General features: G+C 44.7%; 1 protein-coding gene across 1 annotated transcript in view; it reads left to right on the top strand.

Annotated features, from left to right (window-relative positions):
• ABCA13 (ATP binding cassette subfamily A member 13) overlaps window positions 1-16,742 on the top strand; it is a 396,112-nt gene that overhangs the window by 137,429 nt on the left and 241,941 nt on the right. Inside the window, exons 33-36 of the mRNA XM_069587332.1 lie at window positions 2,530-2,644; window positions 3,854-4,183; window positions 6,937-7,006; window positions 9,239-9,370. Coding sequence (XP_069443433.1) covers window positions 2,530-2,644; window positions 3,854-4,183; window positions 6,937-7,006; window positions 9,239-9,370 — 647 coding nt within the window. The remainder of the gene's footprint in view (window positions 1-2,529; window positions 2,645-3,853; window positions 4,184-6,936; window positions 7,007-9,238; window positions 9,371-16,742) is intronic.

The following is a 16,742-nucleotide window of genomic DNA, read 5'->3' as shown; positions in this document are numbered from 1 at the left end:
TTTCTTATGTAGTACATCTTTAGTATGTCCTTAGTAGTATGTCATTTCTACTTTGTATCTGATTAAATTAATGGTTTATGCTTTTCCTCCCTCCAGCACTCTTGCCTGGAAAACCCCATGGATGGAGGAGCCTGGTAGGCTGCAGTCCATGGGGTTGTTAAGAGTCGGACATGACTGAGTGACTTCACTTTCACTTTTCACTTTCACACATTGGAGAAGGAAATGGCAACCCACTCCAGTGTTCTTGCCTGGAGAATCCCAGGACTGGGAGAGCCTGGTGGGGTCGCAGAGAGTCGGACATGACTGAAGCGACTTAGCAGCAGCAGCAGCAGCAGCTTTTCCTCTTTTCTTCTCTCTCTCTGGATTCTCATTTGCTGCCATGCCTTTTGCCCATCCTTTCATCTTAAACTTTTCTGAAGTGTTTTCCTTCAGGCGTGTCTGTTGTGAGCAGCGCATAGCTTCTTACACAGGTGAGGTTAGCTGTTTAACAGTATGACATGGAATTTCATGTGTGTATGGTCTTAGTTGTGCCTTATATTTTTCTTATTTATATTTAGTCACGTTTTGCTGTTCTAGTGGTTGCCTTATAGTTGTAACTTTGTATAAATATTATCAACCCTTTTTTTTTACCTTGACCAATAAAAAACATGATTTTTCTTCTTCCACTAATGTCTTCCTTTGTACCATTAGAAGATGACTGAACTTGTAGTCTACATTCGTCAGTGTTAAAAAAATAGCCTTAAAAAAATATTGATTTCTTTTTATGTGTTGAGTGGTGGGTCTTCGTTGCTGCGTGCAGGCTTTCTCGAGTTGCTTCGGGCAGTGGCTTCTCTCCGTTTGTGGTGTGCGTGCTCCTCACCGTGGTGGCTCCCGTTGCGGAGCACAGGCTCTAGATGGATGGGCCTCAGTAGCTGCAGCTCACGGGCTCTGGAGCACTGGCTGGGTAACTGTGGTGTGTGGGCTTAGTTGCTCTGCAGCATGTGGGATCTTCCCAGACCAGGGATGGAACCCATGTCCCCTGCATTGCAAAGCAGATTCTTAACCCCTGGACTGCCAGGGAAGCCCAAAACAAATAGCCTAATAATAGCCTTTTATTTTGGATTTCATCAACTTTGTTCTTCCTCTCTGGCTCGTTTCCCCAATCTTGCAATTTTTTTTTTGTCTCATTTTTGCATTTCCAGGAACAAACCATTTCCAGTCTGTCTTGTCACCTTATTTTTAATATTTGTTTCAGTCTTATTTTTGCTAGAAATACAGTCACTTCTTGCTTTATCCTTGCTTTATCTTTATTGAAAAGAATGCACAAAAGTCATTCTTTTGTGGGCTGGTTTGTCTTCTGGTAACTTCCTGAAGAAGATCTCTTGAGATGATTTAACCTGAGTTCTTTTTTTTTTTTTATGTTATTTTTATGTTATTTTATTTTTTTTTAGTTTTTTATTTTTTAAATTTTAAAATCTTTAATTCTTACATGCATTCCCAAACATGAACCCCCCTCCCACCTCCCTCCCCATAACATCATTCTGGGTCATCCCCCTGCACCAGCCCCAAGCATGCTGCATCCTGCGTCAGACATAGACTGGCGATTCAATTCACATGATAGTATACATGTTAGAATGTCATTCTCCCAAATCATCCCACCCTCTCCCTCTCCCTCTGAGTCCAAAAGTCCGTTATACACATCTGTGTCTCTTTCCCTGTCTTGCATACAGGGTCGTCATTGCCATCTTCCTAAATTCCATATATATGTGTTAGTATACTGTATTGGTGTTTTTCTTTCTGGCTTACTTCACTCTGTATAATCGGCTCCAGTTTCATCCATCTCATCAGAACTGATTCAAATGAATTCTTTTTAACAGCTGAGTAATACTCCATTGTGTATATGTACCACAGCTTTCTTATCCATTCATCTGCTGATGGACATCTAGGTTGTTTCCATGTCCTGGCTATTATAAACAGTGCTGCGATGAAGTTCTTACATACACTTTTTTGTGTAACTCTCATGTGGACTTGATTGTGTTTAGCAGCTTTTTCAAATAGTTGGCCATCTCTTCCAAATATGTATCAGAATTGCAGTCAGTTTTTCCTTCTCTTGTTGATTTGGACTCATTTCCAGGAGCAGATTGGAAAAGAGTTGAGTTATACGTCCATGTATTGTAATTTCTCTGTTTTTTTTTTTTTTTTAATCCTCTTTAATTTGCACGAAATGGCCTCACTCTGACAAGTCTGTGCAAAACATCTGGACTTCTCTGGAGCTTGGATAGTGACTCCAAGAACCCCAGAGTCTGGTCCCTCCAATTCCAGGCCTCTTGTGACTCTCCCTTTACATAGGTGATGCTCTGTGAGGTTTAGCACCTAGTATCCTTGAAAATCAGGGTACCCAGCAGTGCTTCTGCCCCTGTCGTAGGGTCAAATGAGGCTGTGTTCCTGGGTGAACCCCAGGGCTGTAAGGACTGCAGGATGAAGTGTGGGAGCTGGAGTCCCTGAAAGCATCTTGGGGCAGCCTGGATGCTGACCGGCCTGTCCCCACAGGTTCTTGAACAATGTCGGCTTCTTCTTCCCCCTGATAATGATGCTCACGTGGATGGTGTCTGTGGCCAGCATGGTCCGAAAGCTGGTTTATGAGCGGGAGATCCAGCTGGAAGAGGTAAGCAGCCTGGGGGAGGGGACAGGACAGCGACTGGGGGGTGGCCGGATACCCTGTGTGTTTGGCTGGGTCCCACTGTCCCAGGAGACTTGTGCACTTGGAAGCCGTGTGCCCTGCCAGAGCTGTATGGGTGCCACACCTGGTTCACCCACAGAGAGGAAGCGAGGCTGCAGATGGTCCCATGAGAGTCACTGACTCAGCAGTGTTGGTGCTTATGTGACCTAGACGGACATACAGACAGCATTACTGTCTTCGTTTACAGTTGGAATTCTTTATGTGTAGCCTTGCTATTTTTGTTAAAACTTGAAACTATCAAAACTGCTTTTAAGAATGAAAGTTCATAAAAGCATCCAGAAAAGACCAAGCCTCCCGTTCAACTGGGCCGATGCCTGGGCACACGTTATCCACTTATTCATTAAAGAAAAGGAAAAGTGTAGAGAGTACAAAGTGCATTTCATTCAGTTTTGGCTGGAATTGCGCTTTCGTTTTGTAGGTAGTTTACCTGTTTGGAATGCATGCATTCCTGGATTTCTGTGTTTCTTCCCTGTCCAGCTGTGCCCCAGTGTGGGGCCTGGGCCTCGGGGTTAGTGAGGCTGTGGGGGTGTGGCTGCATCTAAATTATTCTGATCTTCAAGTATTCAGCCCCACACCCAGAAATGTCACCCTGTATAGATGGGCAAGCAGTAGGTTAGTGGGTAGATATGTTTTAGTGTTATGAATTTAACTGAGTTATTTTGCAAAACTTGCCCTAGAACCTGAGCAATAACCCTCACAGAGAGCAGCTTAAGGCTCCGTGTTTCCTCCTTCATTTTTGTTTGTTTTCATTGAACAAACCCAAGACACACCAAATGATAAATGAAAGAACGTAATGGACGGAGGCTCAATAAACAAGGGAAGGCAGCAAGAGTGTGGCTGGTCAAGCTGGGTCTGGGGTCCCTCCTTTCCTCCTGCCTTCTTAAAGCCAGGAGGTTTCTAAGGTCACCTGGTCCCAGTTCTTACCTCCTCACAGCCAGCAACCTGCTCTGCTGGGCTGTCATTCACACTAAACGCTGACTCTGGACAAAGTGTCTGGTGCGCTTCCTCTGGGACCAGGTGTCCACAATAGCAGCTCCCGCCACTGCTGGCCCCATGCAGCTGTGGTCTTCCTGGGAACCTGCCCTGCTCGCTTTCAGTCCCCGTGCTGACCTGCTCTCCTCCCTGTGTTGACAGTATATGAGGATGATGGGCGTGCACCCGGCCGTCCACTTCCTGGCCTGGCTCCTGGAGAATGTGGCCGTGCTGACTGTGAGCAGTGCCGCCCTGGCCCTCGTCCTCAAGGTCAGCGGTGTTTTCACCTATAGCAGTGCATGGATCATCTTCCTCTTCCTCCTGGACTTCGGCGTGTCGGTGGCCACGCTGAGCTACCTCCTGAGCGCACTGTTCAGCCGCGCGAGCATGGCCGCCCTGTGCAGCAGCCTGCTCTACACAGCCAGCTTTCTGCCCTATATCGTGCTGCTGGTGCTGCACGACCAGATGGGCGTCATCCTGCAGACGGTCCTGGTAAGTGTGTTATCATTCAGTCCCCCATTCGTGTCTGACTGTTTGAGACCCCATGGACTGCAGCACACCAGGCCTCCCTGTCCTTCACCATCTCCCAGAGTTTGCCCAAGTTCATGTCCATTGAGTCGGTGATGCCATCCAACCATCTCATCCTCTGTTGTCTCCTTCTCTGGTCTTCAGTCTTTCCCAGCATCATGGTCTCTTCCAGTGAGTTGGTTCTTTGCATCAGGTGGCCAAAGTATTGGAGCTTCAGCTTCAGCATCAGTCTTTCCAATGAGTATTCAGGGTTGATTTCCTTTAGTATTGACTGGTTGGATCTCCTTGCTGTCCAAGGGACTCTCAAGAGTCTTCTCCAACAACACAATTTGAAGGCATCAGTTCTTTGGCACTTGGCCTTCTTCAGGGTCCAACTCTCACATCCGTACATGACTACTGGAAAAACCATAGCTTTGACTAGACGGACATTTATCGGCAAAGTGATGTCTTTGCGTTTTTAATACGCTGTCTAGGTTTATCCTAGCTTTCCTTTCAAGAAGCAGTCGTCTTCTAATTCTGTGGCTGTAGTCCCCATCTACAGTGATTTTAGAGCCCATGAAGAGGAAATCTCCTGGTAAGTGTGCTGTGCTGTGAAACTGCAAAACAAGACTGCGTGTCCCCGGCAGCACACAGCCCGCGCTGTCAATGTGTCAGCGCACCGTTTCAGCTCTGTGGGGCTTCCCACCTCCCATGGTCTGTCCTCCTGCTCAGAGGCAGCCTTGCCATGGGTGGGGTCACTGAGACCACAGAGGACAGCCTGTGAGAGACTGTCACTTGTGACATGACAGGGACTGTCCTCTGAAGAATGTTTCACTCAGGAGCGTCTTAAAGGAAGCACTTGACTCTGTGTCTCTTTATGTTACCCGTGGAATGAAACAGATTTCCAAAGCTATTTTAGAAGTAAGAAATACGCATTTTTCCTTGAAGTATCATGAATTACTTTACATTAAGTGGAAAGACCTCTCCTTTGGCAGCATCAGAGTGACTCATTTGGAATGTACCTCTCAAAGCATTAGAATACTTGCTGGTCTGTGATATAAACACTCAGAAGACAGACACTCATCCACTTTTTGATAACACCTGGCAAGCACGGTGCTGACACACAGCAGAGACACAGGGCAGGAGCCCACCACTGGAAGGGAGGAGGAGCTGAGGTTAAAGGCGTTGTTGTCACGTAAACATCCCACGTGTGTGCTCAAGGGCAGGGCAGGTCCTCCCCGCAGGCCAGGGAGTGTGATTGGAGTCCCCCAGTTGGAGGGAGGATCTGAGGAGGGACCAGGGGAGAGTCAGGCAAAGACAGAAACCTCCAGGTGCTGTATGTTTTCTCTTGAATATGGAATCTAAAATATACAACAAACGACCATATAACAAGGCAGATGATGACTCATGGATACAGAGAGCAAACTAGTGGTTACCGGAGGGGGTGGTGGTAAGGGAGTGGGGGGAGGTGTAAGAGAGGCTAGACAATGAAAAGGTGCAAACTGCTAGGGAGGAAATGAACCTTCTGAGGATGTGACATACAACACGGGCTAGAGCCACTATTTTATGGTATCTCTATGTGGAATATAATCTGTAAAAATATTGAATCACCAAGTTGTACACTTGAAACCAGCAGAATACTGTTAAGTCAACTGTACTTAAGTTATTAAGAAAAAGACTCCCAGTGCTGCCCGGGCATCCCTTATATGAAGGCTTTATATGACCAAGGCCTTCAGAGGTCTCCTGGCCCCCTCACTGGAGCGAGGGCAGGGGTCGAGGTCTCTGCTCATTTCATGCCTCAGAGTAAAATATCAATGCTTCCAAGAGAACAGAATTATTTTTCTCTAACATCAGTACGCCCTTCAATCCGACCTGGTTTCTACAAGTCATAAGCATAGCTTGGCATGGTGTTCATCAGTATTTTACCCATTGATATGTGCTTCTGAGTTTGGATTAGTTTGTGTCCTACCTGTAGTCATTCATAACCAGTCATCTTGTGTGTTAGTTAGGTGTTTGCCGAATGATGGAAACACCTGGGACCCCCTAGTGCCCCCATCACATACTCCTTACATAGGGAAAATGAGCCATCGACCATCTGGCCTGAGTTTCAAGTGATGTGTTTTGCTTTTTATTTCAGTCCTCAGATTTAAGATTTTATGTACATGAAGGCTGATTTCCTTTTTATATGCTGAAATTGCTTCTAGCAAATAAAAAGTCTGACTCCAGTACATTATTTTTTTAAATGTGAGATACTTTTCCAGTAAGGTTTTTTTCCTTAGACACAAGACCTCTCCACTGAAGATGAAATAACATTTTCCTCCAATGCACCCTCTTCTCATGTAGAATCGCGAAGGTTCGGCATCCAGTCTGCCTGCAGTGTGCTCCAGGGCATTCACTTAATAATAAAACACAGTAAATTGCTCTATTCCATTTTCCACTGTTTGGAGTTATGTTTCTGTGTACAGTGCGTTGGATTTATGACACTTCAAACACTGCAGTAAAGAGAAATAATTCCTTTTAACATTAAAAACTGGCTTGTTATCACACTTTTCAGAACGGAATGATGCGTGGCCCAGTCTTGGGTTCAGATGTTGGAACCACCACCTGGAGCGGTGGTTTACATCATTAGCGCCTGAACGTGTAGTGGTTTCTTTCTTCGAATTTAGTGCTGTGGATTTTCTCTGGTCCCCAGTTGAGCACTAACTGTTTTTCTCTTCTCTCCCTCAATCTGCGGGCAGTGCCTCCTCTCCACAACCGCCTTTGGACAAGGAGTGTTTTTTATTACATTCCTAGAAGGGCAAGAGGCAGGTAAGAGGATGCAGTTTTTTAAGTAGTGACTCTAAGTGACTCGGGTTTTCTGAAATGTATAGTTATCATGTTTCAGGTGATAGAGTAGAGAGTGTCAGTTACTAAGCAGAAGGTTTGGGAGGAGATCCTGGTGTTGGTTTAGCTGGTGTAAATGCCTTCCTCCAACCAGCTACCCTGGTTTTAAGGCACAGCAAGTCATCTTGGCCTCGTGCTCCAGGTTGGCCATTCAGGTAGTGCCGAGGGGTTCCCTGTGACTCATTCAACTTAGTGACCCTTAGAATTCTCCCCAGAAGCGGGTATTCAGGGTCCCATGTAGACAACTGTAGTTGTCTTCCTGGATTCCTGTCCACCTTTCTGGTTTCTCTTTCTAACTGCCTCTCTCACATGATGGCTCTTTATATATTGTTAGCTCTCATCTGCCCCTGCAGAGTTTCTGGATCCTTCCTGAAGCTACAATCCAGAAGAAATCTAACCAGCATAGAATACAGACCAAGTATCTTCCCTCTGTTCTCTGTATTTCACTCCTGTTAATCACCCTGTGTGCGTGTGTGCATGCTAACTCACTACAGCCGTGTCTAACTCTTTGAGTCCCTACAGACTGTAGCCCACCAGGCTTCTCTGTCCATGGGAGTCTCCAAGAATACTGGAGTGGCTTGCCATGCCCTCCTCCAGGGGATCTCCCTGACCTAGGGATTGAACTTGCATCTCTATGTCTCTTGCGTTGGCAGATGGGTTCTTAACCACTAGCATCACCTGGGATGCCCATTGATCACCCTACAAATATTTTAAAAACCGTTGGCAGTAATCTTCACTTATATTAGGATTTTGGCAACTGAAATTCTAGACCAGAGGAGACGTGTATTTCTTAGATGTTTATATGATTTTTATGGTGCATTGAAGATGCAGGGAAAATGCATGCCATATATGAAACCGAACTCCAGATCTTATTACATTAACTCATGAATTTGTGCCCGTCTTGAAATTCTCAGACTTTTTGGTAAAACATGTTGAACTGTCCTGAACTATACAACACTAAAACTGCATTAAAACAGATGAGTCATCCTGAAATGCCCTATCCTGAGTTCTTTAAAGTGATTTTTAAACTAAATGGGATCATGAGAATATGGAAGAAATATGGTTACTGTTAGAGTGTTGGAATATCTTGATCCAGATTCCAGCAAGTCCACAATGTTACATTTATTTGCTTATTTATTGGCTGTGTTGGGTTGTTGTGTGTGGAGTTTGCGCTAGCTGTGGAGAGCAGGGGCTACTTTCCAGTGGCCGTGTGCGGGCTTCCGGTTGCAGTGGCTTCTCTTGTTGTGGAACATGGGCTTCCGGCGCACAGGCTTCGGTAGCCGTGGCCTGGCAGGCTCTGTGGTTGCGGCTCTCCAGCCCTGGAACTCGGGCTCTGTAGTTGTGGCATGTGGGCTTAGGTGATCCATGACAGGTGGGATCTTCCTGGACCAGAAATCCAACCAGTGCCCTTTGTACTGCAGGGCAGATTCTTAACCACTGGAGCACCAGGCGCCCTGAAACATTTATTTTATTGAGTTCTAGGTTAGTACCATAGGAAAACTGAGAAAGGTGAATATTTCTCGTAAAATAAATTAAAGAATCTGCCTGCAGTGTGGGAGACCTGGGTTTAGTCCCTGGGTTGGGAAGATACCCTGGAGTAGCAAATGGAAGCCCACACCAGTATTCTTGCCTGGAAAATTCCACAGATGGAGGAGCCTGGTGGACTGCAGTCTTGGGATTGCAAGAGTCAGACACGACTGAGTGAATGAACCACACAGAATTAGTTTTATTCCAGAAATACCTTGCAAACATACTGTTAGAAGAGAATGATTCTTTCCTACTGCAGATCCTGTATCCTATTTATATATATTCCAAGAACAAGAAGAATAGTATAATTTTGAGTGGGTGCTCAAGGACTTTTCATCTTGTTTTTAAACAGGTTTATTTCCCCTAAATATAGAGTTTTTTAGTTAAGCAAGTACAACTAGGTATAAGCAAAGCTTAGATATTTAAGTGTTGTTAATGGTCACCCACCTGCTGTCCTTGTTGGTGTGAGATGAAGCCAACATTTCACTGGAAGGCCAGGATCCATGGCCTTGACCTTCCTTTTGTTTTAGCTGTGCTTAGCTTTGCCCCCGGTCCAGTGGACTCAGGTCATCAAAGTCTACCCTGAAAGAGGATGAGCAGTGCTGATGCTGACCTTTCTCTTCCTTCCAGGGATTCAGTGGGATAACATGTACCAGTCTCCAGAACTAGCAGGCATGACATTTGGCTGGGTTTGCTGGATGATTCTGTTTGATTCAGGACTTTATTTTGTATGTGGATGGTACTTGAACAACTTGATTCCTGGTAAGAATTCTGCACTTTATGACAAAATCAACTTAGAAAACAGTTTGAGCAATGTATATGAATATTGGATAATTATTTGTTCTTTAAATAAGACACGAAAAAGGGAGTTGATAGGATGTGTTTTAAAGGGAGCTGAGCATGTTTGAGGAAAAAATGGTGCTTCTGAATCCTGAGGCAACCAAGACACTGTGAGGACAGGTATTGGTGGGGTCCCCTGGGCCCACCACGCAGCTCCCTGGCCTGGGGGCTCCAGAAGACGCAACGGCAGAGAACCTGGTTCTCAAGATCATGTGTGTGAGGAGGACAGAGGTGAGGGAGTGACAGCAGGAAGGCCTGGCACTCATGGGTCTCGGGCCCCTGGAGACCAAGGCCAGGGGTTCAGAGAGCAGGGTGGGAATCAAAGGGCCTGGTTCCCAGCCAGGTCAGTGGGTGGCAGGACCTGGAGGTAAGCTGGGCTGCCAACAGGGGGCTGAGCGGGGGTCTGGCGGTCAGGAGTCCCTCCAAACCAGAGTCAGTAGTGTTGTGTGTGGAGGTGATGCAGGGCCGGCTGCCCAAGGCGATGGGCCTCCCCTTCGGTCAGTGGGGGAGGAGGCACTCATGCCACATGCCTGGCTCAGCCCCAAGCAGCAGAGATAGCACATCAACCATTTTTAGTTTATGTATTTTAGAAACAGCTTTTAAATTGTGTGATACTTTCTTGCTGAAATTGCTTGTGGTTCTGGCTATTTACTCTCCAAACAACTGGGCATTTCAAGCAGCATCTAACCTTTAAAGTTAAGAACTAAAAGAGATTCTAATCATATAGAAGTTGAAAATGAAGGGATAGGAGAAAATAAAAAAAAAAAAACCTTCATTCTGTTTACAAAAATATATTCTATGCTTGGAGAGTTCATGCACCATTTAAGGATGAGTACAAATCAAAATAAAATGGATCATTGAAAAGATTATTTTACATATGAGCAGGAAAAGTGATGCCCAAGAGGTAGAGAGAGCATAATTTAGAACTGTGATTTATTCTGGAAAAATTGAGATTGCACTGTCGTGATATTTGAATAAAATTTAAGAAAAGGTGGATCTAGGAAATGAGAGAAAAATTTAACTGGGGAGGCCAAGGTGAAGGGAAGTTGGAAAAGGCTGGATGTTACCAAGAAGCTGGTTAACCACGAGGGATGTTGTAGAAGATGGTAGATGTTGGTTTGAAATGCACAAGAAGTGGTGCAGAGGAGCGGCCATGCAGTCAGGACAGTGACGTGCCCAGATGGTGCCGGGAAAGAGATGGATCAGGCAGCCTGTGAACCCAGACTCCCACCCCCACACAGATCCAGGGGAAGAAGAGGAACCATCACGTTTCAATGAGAAAAACCTGGATCTGCAAAGTAAAGGCTCAGCACATCGCACACAAAATAATAATTTTGAAAAGCTGTATTTAGATGCAAAATGGCAGATGTCTTGGAGTCCGCAGAAAAAGAAAAGAATTCAAGGAGTGTAAAGACCAGGGAATCGTGTTGCCCTTGTCCAGGCGAAGATTATTAGCAGATTTGTCCCTGGATCCAGAAGAAGCTGAGTTTTTCCTTAGCCCTAGGGCCCTGAGGCAAGAGGGTCCCAGGTTCTAATTTTCATATATTCCAGTGAGGCAAAGGGGCTTGCAATGCTCAGCTAGGGCTTGGCCCCCAGTTCCCGCTGGGACAGTCCAGTAGAGGCTGTCTCTGGCAGCACCTGTGAGTGAGCCTGGGGTGTTGCTGAGGAAGAGGGAGAGAGACAGAGGCACATTCAGAAGACAGAGTGACCAGAGGGAGGTGGCCTGGTCAGGACCGTCCTGCAAGTCTGGGGAGGCTTTGGGGAGGAACTGGGTAAAATCTGAAATCAGGGAGGCAGTGGCTGTGGGGAAGTGCAGAGGACAAGCTTTCGATCTGATGATGATTCTTGGTCGATGTTGGGACGTGAGAGGGGCATCTGGGGCTCAGTAAGCCCTGCTGTGCTGGAGGGGCAGGGCAGGGTTGGAGCAGGGTGCCAGAAGGGGCCAGCGCATGTGGAGCGGTATTCCTCTATCTGTCTGCCTGTCCTGGGTGCTGGGGACCTCTGCCGCAGGTGTGGGCTCGGGCGTGGGGCCTGGCGATGCTCTGGGGGCACTTGTCTCTTCCCGAGGAGGTGGGGGCACCTGAGACGTGGCAGAGCGGGAGCGGGAGGGGCGGGTGCGTGTCTCTGCTCTGCCCCGCAGCTGTCTGCCTGCCCCTACTTGCTCACTGTGACAGGGATAACCTGGGAGACACAGGTTCTAGCTGTGGGAAATGGAGAATCAGAGACAACCGAAAAGATAGAGAAAACCAGAATGTCCCCAGCTCAGTGTGAGAATCGGGTGAAAACAGGCCCACCAGATACTGATCACAAATACACATCTGTGAACATCAATGCCTGACTCTGTTGTCAGTAAATGGAGACTGTAGTGGGGAAGGTAACATTAAAATAAATATCAGTGTGAATCCAATGGAGAGGAGAATGTTTATCAAATTAAATATTTAAAATAGGTTTGAATAAACAAAGAGATACCACATTCCTCAGTGTGGCTACTTGTCATGAATATGTTGATTTTTTTTCAAGTTGATGTATAAATTTATATAATTTTAAATTATATAACATTCACTATGAAACATGTCAATGTAAAATAATGAAATTTACATAATCATTTAAATTAAAAATAGTGTTACAAGGAATTTGTTTTTAATTGATGAAATGTTTCTAGAGATAGCTAAAATATGACTTGACAACAAGTATCAAAATTTACTGAAAATGATAAGAGGGACTGACATCTGATGATTATGTAAAACCTCCGTATTTGATAGGGATTAAAACAATGGAGTACTCATGCAATAATAAAGCAGTGGAATATATTGAAAAGTTCAGTAACCAACCCATTTATATATAGTAATTTACTCTGGGCCCTTAGATTATTTCTGTATCTCAGCCGTTATAAACAGTGCTGTGGTGGAAATAACACGTGCTTCAGTTCAGTTCAGTTCAGTCACTCAGTCGTGTCCGACTCTTTGCGACCCCATGAATCGCAGCACGCCAGGCCTCCCTGTCCATCACCAACTCCCAGAGTTCACGCAGACTCATGTCCATCGAGTCAGTGATGCCATCTAGCCATCTCATCCTCTGTCGCCCCCTTCTCCTCCTGCCCCCAATCCCTCCCAGCATCAGAGTCTTTTCTTACACTGTTTCAAATTCATGTGTTCATATTCTTCAGACAAATATCCAGAAGTGGACTTGCTGGGTCGTATGGTAGATCTAGCCTTAATTTTTTGAGGAATTCCCATGCTGTTCTCCATAGTGGCTGCACCAATTTTCATTTGACTGACAGTGCAGAAAGTTCTTTTCTCCACTTCCTGGTTATTTCCTGTGTTTTTGATCACAGCCTTTCTAACTGGGCATGAGGTAATGCTTTTCATTTTTCTCTCCTAATAACTACTGATACTGAACATCTTTCATGTGCTTGTTGGCCTTCTCAATGTCTTTTTTTGAAAAATGTCCATTTAGAGCCTCTGCCTAGTTTTTTATCACAATATTTTCTTTGATGTTGAGTTGTATGTTAATAATATATTAGAGCTTAACCTCTTGTCAGATGTATGAGTGGGTTTCCTCATTCCTGCTCTTAAAGGGATATTTTTCAGTTTTCCACCAGTATAATGTTACCTGTGGGATTGTCATATATGACCTTTATTATGTTGAGGTATTACTGGGGTCCAGCCCCGGCTGGATCCAGGGTATCCTCAGACAGATGGCGTTGGCGTCTGGCATCTGGAAAGAGATTAATTTGAGATCTAGAGAGAGATAAGGAAGGAATGTTACAGTTAAGAAAATAGAGGAGAGAAAGAGGCTGATATTCCTTGGTTTACACAGAAGGCCAATAAGGCTCCAGACAAGGAACTTGCTCTGTTCACGTAGGCCACAGGCGCCCTCTCGGTCTCCCAAAGGAGTGAAGACCCAAAGCACCTTCCCGGTCAGGTCTTAGAAGCCCAGGAAAAAAAGGGAATGCAGAGAGCCTCTGTGCTCCAAGGGATCAGCCTGAAAAAGAGGGAGAAAGAGAGAGAGAGAGAAGGAGAATTGACACGGGGAGACCAAGTGTCATTGAGCAAGGCCCAAACTTTATTTTCCAGGGGGGCTTATATACCTTGAGCTGTACATAGAAATACAGAGGTCTCAGGTGATTCACATCATCTTCTAGCCAGCAGGCCTGCTAACATTTTTATGACCCTTTCTGATAATGATTAGTCAACCAGAACACTTATTTTCTCCAAAGGTGATTATTCTAAAGTCAGGCACCACTCTCAGAAAGCGCTAGAAAAGGTTACATTCCCATAGGTTAAGGGTGAAGTGGGCTATAACATGGAAAGAATTTCTGATGTGGTTAAATCAAAGGTTACAGCTTATTTTTCCACATACCAACTATACTAATTAATATATGTTCTCAAAAACATAATGGGTAAGGGATATGGAAACTTAGCAGCAAATATTGGCTCAACAATGAAACCCTCCACCAGTACTATTCTACTAATTTCTTAACTCCCCATAAGACTCTATATTTTTAGAATATTATAGGCTTCCGGTGCCTCTCAAGGTTGGGAGGCCATAAACAATCACATGTGTAACTGCAGGAGCCTGAACAAACCTGTCAGGTTACTTAGAAAATCATCAGAGGGGTTTGGATCGGAACACTCTTATTATGCCCAGGAGAATTATTAACTAAAGCTCTAAGTTGTTTTCTTCAGAGAAAGGTGGTCGGGGATAGTCCCCGTTAATGTTAGGAGGCATAAAATAATAAAACAGACAGTTTCTGATTTCAGCGTAGATGTTCGGGCAGAGGACCGCTTGAGACCTGATCCGCCTTGCCCTGTCAGGCTCTTCCACATGACCTTGTCATGGGTGGGATCTCCTGTGCTGGCTCCCTGCAAGGTATCCTCCTTCTGTACCCATTTTTTGAGAGTTTTTTTTTTTTAAATCATAAATGCATGTCATGTCCCGTCAGATGCTTTTTCTGCATCTGTTGAGGTTATCATATGATTTTTACCCTTCATTTTGTTGATATGGTATATCAGGTTTGGTATCAGGGTAATGTTGGCTTGGTAAAATTAATTTGGAAGCATTCCCTCCTTTTCAGTATTTTGAAAGAGTTTGAGAAGGGTAAGTATTGAGTCTTCTTTGAATGTTTGATAGAATTTACCTGTGAAGCTACTGGTCCTAGACTTTTGTTTGGGGGGATGTTTTTATTACTATTTCAGTCTCCTTCTAGTGATCAGTCTATTCAGATTTTTTCTTTAAAATTAAGTTTAATCAGTTAATTTATTTTTAGCTGCACCGGGTCTTCGTGCGGGCTTTCTCCGGTGCTGGTGAGGGGCGCTCCCCTCTAGTTGCCGTGCTCAGGCTTCTCACTGTGGTGGGTAATCTTGTTGTGGAGCATGGGCTCCAGGTGCAGAGACTTCAGTTTTTGCAGCACGTGGGCTCAGGAGTTTTGGCACAAGGGATTAGTTGCTCTGTGGGATTGCCAAGTGGATTCTTAACCACTGGGCTACCAGGGAAGTCCTGTTCAAATTTTCCGTTTCTTTACTTTTCAGTCTCTGAAAGCAGTATGATCCTGAGGATGTATCTCTTTCTTCTGGGTTGTCCAGTTTTTTGGTGTGTAGTTCTTCATAGTATTCTCTCGTAATTCTTTGCATTTCTGTGGCATCCACCATGATTTTTTTGTCTTTTATTTCTGACTTTGTTTATCTGAGCCCTCTTTTTTCTTAGTCTAGCTGAAGGTATGTGAATTTGGTTTTTCTTTTCAGAGTATCAGCTCTTAGTTTCATCAATCTTTTCTGTAGTCTTTTTAGTCTCTATTTACTTCTGCTGATTTTTAATTATTTCTTCCTTTATACTGAGTTCCAGCTTTGCTTGGTCTTTTTCTGGTTCCTTTAGGTTTAAGATTAAAGGCTAGGGCTTCCCAAGTGGCTCAGACAGTAAAGAATCACCTGCAGTATAGGAGGCCCAGGTTGGTTGGGAAGATACCCTGGAGAAGGGAATGGCAACCCACTCCAATAGTCTTGCCTGGGGAATTCCATGGACAGAAGAGCCTGGCGGGCTACAGTCCTTGGCATCACAAAGAATCATAGTGACTTAACACTTTCACTTTTTTCACTTAGGTTCAAGGTTAGATTGTTTGAGATTCTTCTTGTTTCTTGAAGTGTGCTTGTATTGCTGTAAACTTTCCTTTTAATACCACTTTTGCTGAACCCCATAGATTTTGGTTTGCATACTTTCATTTCTCTTCAGGTGTTTCTTGATTTCTCCTTTAATTTCTCTGTTGACTTGCTACTGAACTGAGCTTGATTGTGCTCAGTAAGGCCAAGCTACTGACCCTCAGTTGTAGTGAAGGAAAGTGCAGCCTTTATTGCAGGCACCAAGCAAGGAATCCAGGCAGCTAATGCCTCCAAGCCTTGAACTCCCCAAAGGCTTTCAGGGAAAGGTTTTTAAAGAAGAGTGAGGGGAGAGGGTTGCTATGTGTGTGAACAACTCATGGACATGCTCCTGATTTGTTGATAGTGAGGTAATTAGGAGTCAACACTGTCAACCTTTGGGTTCCAACTAGTCTGGGGTCCATGTGCTTTGGGGCAGCATACAGTTAACTTCTCCCACCTGGTGGGAGTTTCGGTATCTGCAAAACAGCTCAAAGGACACGGCTCAGAATATTATCTATAGCCCTTGAGGAGGAACTAAATGCCCTTTGACTTTGTTTCATGGCTAAACAATTATTATTTTGTCTTGCTTGCCCATTTCCCTTTGTTTCTGCATTTTTTTCACTTCTCTGATTAAATTTATTCTTTGGAATGCAGGGACCGTATAGGAGGTCAAAGTATTTCTACAACAAGAGCCAAGTGGAGAGCATGGTAGTGGTGGCAGAGGGCTTCTGTCCTGGGAAGACCCCCTAGGGTCCTGCGTGGTTACAGACCCAATAGCTGCCCACTAGCATCCTGTTTAGTCTCCATAAATTTGTGATTTTCCCAGCTTCCTTCTTGTAGTTAATCTCTAGTTTCGTATCATTGTGTTCGGAAAAGATGCTTGAAGATATGATTTCAGTCTTCTTAAATTTATGGAGATTTGTTCTGGGTCTCAACATATAATTTATTCTTGAGAAAGTTCCAAGAGCATCTGGGAAGAATGTGTATTCTGCCGCATTTGGATGGCATGTTCTGTGTGAATCTATTAATTCCATCTAATCTAATGTTTCATTTAAGCCTGGTGTTCTTTGCTGGTTTTCTGTCTGGTGAATCTGTTAATTCATGTAAGTTGAATGTTAAGTTCGCTTAACACAGTAGTGTTGCTGTATTTAGGTCTGTTG

This window comes from Ovis canadensis, chromosome 4 (genome assembly GCF_042477335.2).
Source record: "Ovis canadensis isolate MfBH-ARS-UI-01 breed Bighorn chromosome 4, ARS-UI_OviCan_v2, whole genome shotgun sequence".
Taxonomy (NCBI): Eukaryota; Metazoa; Chordata; class Mammalia; order Artiodactyla; family Bovidae; genus Ovis; species Ovis canadensis.
This window is presented reverse-complemented; position numbering and strand designations above follow the sequence as displayed.